The sequence below is a fragment of the Lathamus discolor genome, chromosome 2 (genome assembly GCF_037157495.1).
Source record: "Lathamus discolor isolate bLatDis1 chromosome 2, bLatDis1.hap1, whole genome shotgun sequence".
NCBI classification, from domain to species: domain Eukaryota; kingdom Metazoa; phylum Chordata; class Aves; order Psittaciformes; family Psittacidae; genus Lathamus; species Lathamus discolor.
This window is the reverse complement of record NC_088885.1, coordinates 148,599,729-148,612,151: the sequence shown is the minus strand read 5'-3', so window position 1 is coordinate 148,612,151 and position 12,423 is coordinate 148,599,729. Positions and strand designations below refer to the sequence as shown.

The 12,423-nt window shown below is 43.7% G+C and overlaps 1 protein-coding gene across 1 annotated transcript in view; it reads right to left on the bottom strand.

The window, feature by feature from the left end:
• FER1L6 (fer-1 like family member 6) overlaps positions 1–12,423 on the bottom strand; it is a 65,383-nt gene that overhangs the window by 46,671 nt on the left and 6,289 nt on the right. Inside the window, exons 2-7 of the mRNA XM_065669156.1 lie at positions 11,548–11,633; positions 8,870–8,996; positions 6,056–6,110; positions 5,830–5,961; positions 5,038–5,100; positions 1,075–1,153 (exon numbers count right to left, since the gene is read on the bottom strand). Coding sequence (XP_065525228.1) covers positions 1,075–1,153; positions 5,038–5,100; positions 5,830–5,961; positions 6,056–6,110; positions 8,870–8,996; positions 11,548–11,633 — 542 coding nt within the window. The remainder of the gene's footprint in view (positions 1–1,074; positions 1,154–5,037; positions 5,101–5,829; positions 5,962–6,055; positions 6,111–8,869; positions 8,997–11,547; positions 11,634–12,423) is intronic.

The window sequence follows — 12,423 nt, the reverse complement described above, 5'->3', positions numbered from 1 at the left end:
AAACGTCTGTGCTTTCAGAAGGATCAAGCTGAAGCACACTTTTTTACCAGGCACATCTAGAGGGTTCAAACTGTTGTGTGACCAAAAAAGTCAGGAACAAGCTCACTTTCATCAATGGTTATCGACATCAGTGACTAAAGACCAGTGGAAGGTTGGGTGAGATTTCAGCAGCTGAATTAAGGCTTTATGAGTAAAGGCCAACTTTTTGATGAGAACTGATTGAAGGTCTCAGAACTCTGTCAGCAAAGCCATTGCTGGGACCTGTGGCCAGGCATAACATTGGCAGCCAGCTGAGAAAGGGAGGAAGCAGGGTGGACAGCCACCAAAGGAAGAAGCAGACTGCTCACTTCAGTCAAGCCATTTCTCTCTACTGACTCTTGCAGGACCCTGAAGAGAGGGTGGCCTGAATGACTCTACCTTTTGCATAACTGTGTGACATCTACAACAAGTGGCCTAAATATGTTCGTTCCCCAGGACTGAGAAGATACAAGGTCCCTGAGCAATTGTGAAAGAGAGAAAGATGAATGGGTTTTGGATGGCTGTAAAAAAAAAAGGCCAAAACCAGGGTAGGTGACCTTTTCTTAGCTTCAAATTTCAGGCACCAGACAGTTCTGAAAATGGATCATGGTCACCTTTTTATCATCTTCTCTCTCTCATTGCTCCTCTTCTCGTCTCATGCTCTCCTAACCGTTCCTTCCACACTCAATCCAGCTCTCATTCGCTCCACCCCTTCCACAGCAACATGTGTAGCAGAGCTTTGGATGCTCTGTAATGAATGAATGGAATTAGGTTTTCTAGAACACTCAGCTGCCCACTCTGACCCCCTAAAGAAAAGCCATCCTTCATAAGTGCTTCCCACTTGTCAAGGTGTTTTCACTGTTGAACATTTTGCCAAAAATCTGGCTGATACCCTGGTACTCAAACAGGAAAACAACCCTTCCAAAAACCTTGCTAAGTTATCCATTGGCATAAACCACAATCATCTAAGTGGAAAAGCAGCACACCTCCCTCTCCTCTTCTTCCCTGCCTCACCTCTCATTTAACGACAAAAAGGGCAAAAAATGCACCACTTACCTGGCTGACCATACACCGTCCCCACATCTACTTTGAAGGAGCCTATCAGCGTGCTCCCGATCAGTTTATTGTGCACAACCTGTTAGGAAAAGTCTGGTTAAAGAAGGTCACTCTCTTTCTTCCCAGTCAGCATAAGAAAGAGCAATCCAAAGGTCCCATTGGGTTCAGAGGTAACAAGCAGCAACATCCAGCACCATCCAAACCTGGGTGTACATAGCCACAGAAGATACAGCAAGCATCTCAAATCTATTCTTTACCCAATATTATGCTAATTTAGAAACCAACATAGTTGCATCCAGGTGGAATCAGACAGGTTCATTCCAGGTCCCAGGATTATATACAGCAGGAATCAGATGGATGTGTCTTCAGAGCAGACACAGTTATATTACTTATCCTGGCAGTTATAAATAAATCATAATTAATATAAGCACGTGGGGCATAAATGGTTTCACACTAGGCTGCAGAAATCATATCGCTTTCTGTGCAATAGCTGAATTGCCATAAGAACAGAGCACACCCAGAGGAGAAAGAACCGAGTGTTTCTTTGCAATTTCAATGTGCACATAAAAGACTTCATTCTGATTTATCCCCCACAATATTAATGAAATCAAAGAACATAGATGTAAATGAGAAAGCAAGCAGGCCCTAGCGAGCCTGTCTCCTTATCCTTCCTGCCAAGTAATGAATTTAATTTAATTTAATTTAATTCAAATTTAATTAATAATTTTCCTATGTCATGATTCCTGGATCTAATTACTTCTGTGCCTGGTTTTCAAATACATGCATGTGCTTCACTTTACAGACAACGCAGAGTCTAGCAACACCTTCTAAGGAAAAGACTGGCTATGAATCTATGAATCTATGAAAAGACTCAATAAATCAACAAATACATCTGATCTGGTTTCAGAATAGCTTAAAAGGTTGAAACCTGTTTCTTGGTTGTGGAAAAGCTCCTGAAAGCAGGCTGAATTGTCTCTAACACCTTGCTTAACTGCAAAACGAAACTAAGCCCATGGGACTCACATCCACAGAAGGTATATCTAAATGCTGGAGCTGAACAACCAAGCTTCTGAGGGTGTTTCAGGAGTCTGGAAGACATCATACCCTGGCTTTGGACCTATGCATCTTTCCTGGGGATACAAGACTTCCATGGTTTTGCACTGGATTTTTCATGTGACTTCATTGTGTGCATTTTTCAAGATGAGGAGACATACACAGAATCATAGGTTCTATTCTATTCTATTCTATTATTTGATTCTATAGAATCAGCTAGGTTGGGAAAGACCTTTAAGATTACCAGGTCGTAAAGATCACTGACACCTTCATTAAGCTCTACCAGAAAACTCAGATTTCTCATTGCAACATAACGTCATTCCCCATCAAAAGCCTGGGGCCACTGTGCCCCTGTGATTTAGGGAACACACTCAGTTGACCTTGGTGATTCCTCACTTCAACATGGGAAGAGTTTCTAGGGCTTAGAAATCAAGAGTGGGCAAAGGAGCAGTTTTATTTACTTTACTAATAAAGCTTAAAAATTAAGCAACATTCATATGGGAGAGCAGTCAGTGTGAAGCCAATTCACTGGTGCTGTTTTTCCTCAATCTCTAATGACGCCAGGTCCCATCATAGCGCCAGATCCTCGCTCCGGTGAGGCTGGATTAGAATGTGGTGCCCTTGGGTAAATGCTCCCTGTTCCCACTGAAACAGTGAGGGTTTCCATTCCCTGTAGTACACATTGCTTTTAACCACAGAGGAAATAACTCACAGCTTCTATTAAATGCTCTGCATCTTTCCTGGTAAATTTTTCAATCATATTTTCTCTAATTTAACAAAGCAGGTGAGCATGAAGCTTATAGCAAACACCTCTTGTCTTCTTAGAGAGGGAGCATCACCTCTACATTGTATCTAATTAAAGGTTTGTGTCTTTTCACACTTGATTGACTCTATAGATGAGCAGTGTTTTCTTCAGGTTTTCTTAACGAGGACAAGCTCACAGAGTGTGAAACTGGGGAGTATTTCAGTACTGGAGATACAGGTTTAGCATGAAAAGGGCATCGCCGCAGTTTTAATACGGCATTACTACAAGATGCTGGAATGAAGTGGAAGATACAAATGAAGAAAAATATTAACAGGTGCTGAGAAACTGAAAATCTCATTTTCCCCTCAAATGCAGGGTTTGGATGCAGCTCGACTAACTGCTGCCCTAACGGACAACAGCACTAATCTATTTTGTTTTCCTTGAGCTTCCACATGCAGGTGAGCTCATTTTCACAGATTAAGCAAATTCGGTGCATGAGCAATTGCTGGTAATGGAGGCTGCCAATCTTTGTTTCTCTTTAGGTGAGATTGTTAAGCAAGCGCTGGGAAACTTCCCACCCCTCAGAGTTTTCTCCACTCTAAACACACAAATATTTTCTCTATTAATTTCTATTCTCCTGATATATTGCATTCTCCAAAACTAAGTTGCAAAGTAATGAGCCTCTGTTTGAAGTAGCACACATAAGCATTGTGCTAGGTTAGTTTGTTGGGGTTTTTAAAGTAGTTTTTGGCTGGATGACTTTCAATTTCTTAGTGTTACACCTTCACCAGCTGTAAATCAAATACATTTACTGAGCCTGATGAAGCTGTGCAGATTTACAGCAGGTAATTATAATACATTTCCCCACACCCCCATCATGCTCAGGAACCTGGCACTGCTCCCACCACCAGTGGATATTTGGAATCCTTGTCAAATGAATCTGAGATTGGAAAGACTGGCCGTATCTTGGAGAAATATAACTGTACATCCCCAGGCAACAGTAGCTCACAAGAGCTGTCTCCTCAGTACTGTGCTGATACAAACCATGTCACAAACACATACAGGGCCATACTCTGTGATACAAGTCATAACAGCGAGATGACGCCCACTCTCATGCAAAAGATGTGCCATTATCAGCCTATAGTAAACTCTCCCTTAGGGAATAACTGAATGTCAGATCTGCAGACACCTTATGCAGGTATGAATTCACGTTGTTCAGCTGGCCATGTGTAAATGAACAGGTTTTATTTCTGTAGCTGGGGAAAGTCACTTTCTTAGTGCTTCAGCAAAGCAGGTACACAGTGAACATCCCTAAGAGGTTTTGCGCAGAGCTTTGCTATAGTTCCAGACCACTGCCTGTCTCTTTCAAGCACAACCAGCGTAGACCCCTTCCTGGTGTACTCTTTTGAAATGTACAAAGTACTTCAGGGAAAAAGAACCTTTCCTGGGGCAAAACTCACTGCTCATTTCTCTGGCCAAGTGGTGGGACTTCTGGCAGTAGAAATGCAAAGAAAACGACTCCGCTTGTGATATTTCCAAATAATAAAGATACAGCACTCTCCAGAATCTCTTGACATCTTCCTTAATTCCTTAGCAGCTTTGCTAAATGTGGTGATGAGCCTCAGGTGAGATAACTAGCATGGCTCCATAGACTTGGCCTTCCAAACTACAAATCATTATCTAATGCCCCAAGTCCAAGAGAATGTATGTCTCCCATCTGGACTGAGATGTCACGTAGCTTCACCAGGACTTTACTTACAGTGAGCAGTGGGATACAGCACTGACCACATGGAGCCCACTCTCCATGCTTATAGCCAGTCAGCCCAAGAGCCGCTGCTGAGGATAAGGCACCTGGGCAGTTCAGTCAGAAACAGTTGTTATCTGAGGAACTGAGACAAGCCACACGTTTCAACTCAATCATTTGAAATAAGTGGCAGTTTGCAAATTAGAGGGATGAAGGCAGTGCTGGCAAGGGTTAACTGAGCTGAATTTTCACATTCTAACTTGCAGACTGCCAACCCAGCAATGAATGCCCCTGAAAATGCACACTTAATGTTCCTTTAGGGTAATGTTTCTACAAATCATTGCCAGCTGCTTTTCCTCCTCTTTCTCATGCAGACAACAATGACCTTTACTTACTGTGCTAAGCTTTCTGAGGTACTTACAGAGATGTTGATTATTTTGTCGAACAGGAACACCTGCGGTCCAACGAAATCAAACACAAAGTACTGTGGGGAAAGGGGACAGCAGATCAGCATTGTCCTTGTGCTGGTAGCCAGAGCAGTCAGCAGCATGGTTTAGCTTTTGGGGCTACTGCACAGAACCCTGGTGAGACACTTGATGTACTGTGGAGGCAGTGATGGACACAGCAAAACCCTTTCCTTGCTCCCTGGATCATGTCTACTGTGGCCCAGATCTGTTTTCTACTCTCCTCCCTGCATGGCTGCACAGCACTGCCCTTCACAAATGCCTGTGGCCCTCATCCTGCATCAGAGTATTGCCAAAAGGCACTGAAAGCGGAAGAAAATACAGAGGTTGATTTGGGCAACTGTATTGGTCTCATTTGTCACCAGCTGGGACTAACACATGTCAAAGAAAGACTGAAACAGTGAAATGGTAGAAAAAAAGAGGTTTGTGGGGGGATGGGGAAGTTTAGACAAAGCTCCCAAATGGATCAATTGAAAAAATGCAGAGGAAGTGGTAGTAGGACAGGATGCAGTGGACGGTGCTGGGAAGGGGATGGACAGTGCTTGAGAAGAGAAAGAGCAAATAAAGCTAAACCCAAGGGAGCTATTGCTGGTTCTTGGCTGAGCTTGAAATTCGAACAGCTCCTGGATGGACCTCCCTCCTCAGACACTAAGGTGCCACAAACTTAGTTCATCGCATTTTGAGCTACCAGTGGTGGAGGCCACCTAGAGCCATTGAAGAAAGTGACTTCTCCAAAAGAAAGTGCCTACCTCATTGTAGAAAGGGGCATTTGTGCCTTCCTTTACTGTTGTTTGCTTCTTCTCATCACCTATCTCGATGATCACCACAGGGTCAATGTTCTCACCCACCAGCTGCCTGGCCTCAATGATGGTGATGGCAATCTGTGACACACAAGGACACCACTCAAACTCCAGGGCTCAGGTCCAGCCTGCCCTGGGGATGTCACAGGCACATAAGGGCCGTCACCCTGCTCACCTGGTAGTTCTGGGATTTCATCTCCTCTTCATGAATCCTGGCTGTCAGCTTTGCCCTGTTTAAATGACAGAACAAGTCATTAGGCACTTCTAGGCAAGAGCTGGTACTTGGACATGTGGTGGTAGGACTTTTCGTAACTAAACAAACATTGTTGATGGTAGGTAGCTTTGCTGGGAAATGTTATGCTTGATTTCATCAGCAGAGATCATCTCTGTGTTTCTTGTATACTTGGTAATAGGAAAATGTTCTGCATCTGCAGACCAGTGCAGCTACCTGCCATACATGGGAAGGATTTCACCTGCTGATCCTATTAAACTTGACTCCATTCCTTCCCTGTACGAAAAGAGCAACTACACAAGCTCTTGGGTATAGAGATTGCTGTCCCCTTAATGAACTTAGCAGAGTTCATTAGCATGGTTGAAGCACTCTCAGCATCCATTTCAATCTCTCCCTGCACTGGATAGCATATGGTAATAATTTGTCTTGAACCGATTCTATTTTGCTGACAAGTACATCCCACTCTGTCATGTAAGAGAGCAGGAGTGAAGGGAACAGTGCTGTCAAGCAAACGGATTTTCTGTCAGCAGATGTATTATCCTAGGGCAATGTCATCCCTAAGAAGGATGAAAATGGTGTTTAGGAGGATGTTAGGTAAGGTATCACAGAATCACAGAATCCCAAGGGTTGGAAGGGACCTAAAAAGATCATCTAGTCCAACCCCCCTGCAAGAGCAGGGTAACCTACAGTACATCACACAGGAACTTGTCCAGGCGGGCCTTGAATATCTCCAGTGTAGGAGACTCCACAACCCCCCTGGGCAACCTGTTCCAGTGCTCTGTCACTCTTACAGTAAAGAAGTTCTTCCTGATGTTAACGTGGAACTTCCTATGTTCCAGTTTACACCCATTGCCCCTTGTCCTATCACTGGATATCACTGAAAAAAGCCTAGCTCCATCATCCTGACACCTACCCTTTACATATTTGTAAACATTGATGAGGTCACCCCTCAGTCTCCTCTTCTCCAAGCTAAAGAGACCCAGCTCCCTCAGCCTCTCCTCATAAGGGAGATGTTCCACTCCCTTAATCATCTTTGTGGCTCTGCGCTGGACTCCTTCAAGCAATTCCCTGTCCTTCTTGAACAGAGGGGCCCAGAACTGGACGCAATATTCCAGATGCGGCCTCACCAAGGCTGAGTAGAGGGGGAGGAGAACCTCTCTTGACCTACTAACCACTCCCTTTCTAATGCACCCTAAGATGCCATTTGCCTTCTTGGCCGCAAGAGCACATTGCTGGCTCATGGTCATCCTCCTATCCACCAGGACCCCCAGGTCCCTTTCCCCTTCGCTACTTTCCAGCAGGTCAACCCCCAACCTGTACTGGTACATGGGGTTGTTCTTCCCCAGATGCAAGACTCTACACTTGCCCTTGTTAAATTTCATCAAGTTTCTCCCCGCCCAACTCTCCAGCCTGTCCAGGTCTCGCTGAATGGCAGCACAGTCCTCTGGTGTGTCAGCCACTCCTCCCAGTTTTGTGTCATCAGCAAACTTGCTGAGGGTGCACTCAGTTCCCTCATCCAGGTCATTGATGAAAATATTAAACAGCACCGGTCCCAGCACCGACCCCTGGGGAACTCCACTAGTCACAGACCTCCAGCTAGATTCTGCGCCATTGACCACAACTCTCTGCCTTCTTCCTTTCAACCAGTTCTCGATCCACCTCACTACTTGATCGTCAAGCCCACACTTCCTTAGCTTATCTATGAGGATGCTGTGGGAGACAGTATCAAATGCCTTACTGAAATCAAGAAAAACTACATCTACCGCTCTACCATCATCCCTCCACCTAGTCACTTCCTCATAGAAGGCTATAAGGTTGGTCATACATGACTTCCCCCTCATAAAACCATGTTGGCTGTTCTTAATGACGCCCTCATCCTTGATATGCCTAGTGATGGAGTCAAGAATAAGTTGTTCCATCATCTTTCCAGGGATGGAGGTAAGGCTGACCGGTCTATAATTACCCGGGTCCTCCTTCTTGCCCTTCTTATAGATTGGTGTGACCTTTGCCATCTGCCAATCCTCAGGCACCTCGCCCGTTTCCCACGACTTACCAAAGATGATGGAAAGTGGCCTAGCAATGACCTCCGCCAGCTCCCTCAGCACCCGTGGGTGCATTCCATCCGGACCCATCGATTTACAGATGTCCAGTTTGCATAGCTGATCCCTAACCCAATCCTCATCTACCAAAGCAAACTCCTCCTTTGTCCTGACTCCTTCTGGGGCTATAGAAATCCGGGGCCCTCGGGGAGAGTCTGCAGGAGTAAAGACAGAGGCAAAGAAGGCATTCAGCACCTCTGCCTTCTTTATATCCTCTGTCTCCAGGGTACCCACTTCGTTCAGCAGTGGGCCTATATTGCCTCTTGTTTTAGTTTTATTTGCTATGTATTTGAAGAAGCCCTTTCTATTGTCTTTAACCCGACTAGCAAGATTGAGTTCCAAGGAGGCCTTAGCTGTCCTAATTGCCTCCCTACATCCTCTAACAACTGTCCTATATTCCTCCCAAGCGGCCAGCCCCTCCTTCCATAATCCATAGATTCTCCTTTTCCACTTGAGTTTGCCCAGCAGCTCCTTGTTTAACCACGCCGGTCTCCTAGATCCCTTACTTGACTTCCTACTTATTGGGACGCTCCGATCCTGAGCTTGGAAGAAGCGGTCCTTGAATGCTAACCAACTATCTTGAGCCCCTTTACCGCCTAGTACACTTTCCCATGAGACTTCCAAGTCCATGAGACTTCCAAGGTACACAAGGGATCACCTTTTCCTCTTTGGGCTTAGGGATCCAAAAACATTGGACAAGACATCACTGTTCATTAGGTCTTCCTCTCTCTCTTCTTGTCTTCCAAGAGTGCCATGTTGAAGATTTACACTTTCATCATGATCACCTGATGAAGAAAACAATCAAGAAATCAAAACCACCTCTGATTTCTACTAGGGAAAACCTAACTTGAAGCACAGCAGTGAATTCATCAGCATGAACCGAAGATTTAATTATTTGGGTATCACAAATACTGATACAGTAGTGGTTTGTATTGTGCATCAGTTATTTCTGGCCTAGAAGCTGCCAAGTTCTACCTGCAACAGTAAAGATAAATTGCCCAACAATACCCTACAGTAGCCTTGCATCAAATGAAAGGAAACACATACGAGTGCATTTTCTGCAAGCATTTTATGGGCCTGTGCTCCCACTATGAAATTAAACTAAGGGTTGTGGTGTTTCCTTGTCTCTTTGCAAAGGTATGGTCACTTGAGGGGTGTTTAGAAACTGGTGATGATAGCAAAGGACCATCCATGTACAGTAAAACTCATTTGGACAGCTCTTACCAGGCCTGAACATTCCTTTTCAGTGGGCTTCCACAAGCCCCTACTCTGAGGAAAATCACCAGACAGGTACAGACAGACACAGCCTTTGCCTGTGTCGCGAGGCAGCCAGGCATGAACCAGCTCCATGAAGGTTACCCCAAGAACAATCTCACGCAACATATATGCTCCTCAACTGCCCCAGTGGCTCTTCTCCAACCTCCATGGAACATAGGGAAGTTGAATTTGTCTCTGTATCCATATAGGCATTGCGTAATTTTCAGCCCTTGAGGCAAAGGCATCTGCCTATAGTTTTGCATGTGTAGCATCAAGTTCTCACGACTACCCTCGATAGCCTGTTTACTCTAGTGCATGCTGTTTGATTATGGGCTTATAGTAGTCTGTTTTGTTTGCTTTGAGGACAAATCAGATGGAACTTCCCAGCAGCTGCTGGACAGGCATCAGCATGTGAGTTCCGTGATGTTTCTGTTGAGATGTAAACTCTGCCGTGCTTTTTTCCCTTTACATCTCCATTTCCCTGACTCTTTACTATCTCAATCACTATCCTTTTTTTCCCCTCAATAACCATATATGTTTGTGCGTAACTAACCAGCAGGAATTATTCCCCTGTATGAATCCAGGGACAGAAAATGCGAAGGGTTCAATGACAACATTCCCCTAATACACATCCCCCCAGTAGATCTCCTAAGCCCAAATCCCAGTGAAGACAAAAGACAACTCGTGTTTGCTGTATTTTTGCTAGTTGCAAACATCAGCAGCAAAGACACTAATAAAATAGATGAAGACGCAGCAGAAGGACTCCAATTTATCCACGGATTCAAACAGAATCATATGAAATAGAGATCTGAATGCTTACATGGAAAACTTGAAACAAACTATAGTATGGTCTATTTTGTAGAGCATGGTATATTTCATGGAGCAGAAGATAAATGAACTCCAACATATCTGTGATTAGTAAGAAGTTCAATGGACTTTAGTTTCTTCTGTTCCAAAAGCCCAAACCCCTTGCTGTAAGGACCATTGCTCTTAGCTAAATAATGTTCATGGCACAAATATGTATTCCTGTTTCTGCCCAAGAATGAGTCAAGACACACATGGCTGGGTTACTACAATACTGTAATTCACGGGCTGCGCTAAACACACAATCGCCCATGTTTTTAAAATCCATCAAAATAGAACTACAAAAGGTAAAGACTTTATTGTGGCTGAACTACCAGTTTTGCTGAATGGCAGGACTGTGGTGATAGGAGGAGAATGACAGTGGTAGGATGTGCAGGAGATGTGTCCTTAGCTTGAAAAGTAATGGTCTGTTAGGGAAAGAAATAGGAGACTCTTCGTGTCTTATGGATGTGCCCACATTAATTAAAAATAAAATATTATTATTAAAGTTAAAAATTAAAATGAAATAGCTCCTCTACATTTAAGAGGAGAATTGCTATTAAATAAAGGTCACAGTTTTACTGAGACAGCCCATCCAGCCATCAGAGCATACTCAGGTTGTGTTCTTACGTTTTCTAGAAGAAGCAAATCTTTTGGAGAAATTATACACCTGTAATCATAGAATCACAGAAGGGGTTGGGTTGGAAAGCACCTTAAGATTATCAGGTTCCACCTCCTCCCAGCCATGGGCAGGGACACCTCACACCAGACCATGTCACCCGAGGCTCTGTGCAACCTGGCCTTGAACACTGACAGGGATGGAGCATTCACCACTTCTTTGGGCAGCCCATTCCAGTGCTTCACCATCCTCACAGTAAAGAACTTCTTCTTTGTATCTAACCTAAACTTCCCCCATTTAATTAATGAATTATTTATCTCTAAAGCAGAAAAAAACCTTTCAAAAGCATGTAATCTCTCTATGGTTAGAGTCAGACCAACATTTCTGCTTTACCAAATACAGCGCTCTGAACTCACAGAATCTGAAGGTTTACTTAAGGAAACATCTAATGCAAAAAGAATTAGCTCTCTGTTTACTCAGGAGTGCCAAAGAGTTTACTGCCCTTTTTATCAGTCCTAAGCCCTAAAACATAATTCAAATGAGTTCACATGAAATTAGATACAATATAATCCCCAACCTGCTCTTCCCAGTTGCAATATTGATTGATGAGGCCTTACCCAGTGCATCTTTGTTTGCAATAGTCAACCCTTTCTCGCCTTTTTTCTTCTTCTTCTTCAGCTTCATGCCAGCAAAGAGCCCCTTTCTGAAAAAGTAAAGCAAAGCAATCAGTGTATCTTCAAGCCTTTTTCTGTGCTGGACTCAAATTTAACTCAGGGAGCTGTTGTGAGGGAGCTTTGATTTCCAAGCAAAATCATTATATTCTGACTTTCCTTTTATTGAAAACAAACAAGAGAAAACATTGATTTTATGTTTCACCTAATTTTGTTTATGCTGAACATTTGGCCATTTTTTTCAAACCATGACAAGAGGCAAAAAAAAGAAAATTTGAGATAAGTTTTTAACCTTATGACTTCCCATGCCTTATTCTTCTGCCTGTGAGAAGACCAAAGATAAAAGCTTCTCATAAATTACAGGTTCCAGATGAAAAGCAGTTTTCCAGTGAATTAAGATAAACATAAAAGCATTTGCATAAACTTACTTGGTGAGGATACCCACTGTATCAGTGGCACATACATTACAACAGCTTTTGTCATTTGTTTAGTTAGTTCTCACCCTTTTCCAACAACAAATCCATGAGCAGGCCTGAACAAGGGTTTCTCCTCAAGCTGTGCTCAAGCTGAGTTATAGAGATGCTTAAACCCAGGATCAACCCCAGCTAGTGTGGGGCTTTTCTGCCTCACAATTCTTCCTATACTGGATCAGGGAATTGATCCAGCTTAAAAATAGCCAGTCCAGCTAAAGATTGGTGAGTCCATTTTTCAGATCATGCCTGGCTAAAGTGGCTCTATAGCTTCATTAGGGCTTCCTTATTCCTCCAGTTCAACTCAGTTTTAACCACAACTTCTTACCAGGAACCTCCCATCATCATCCAG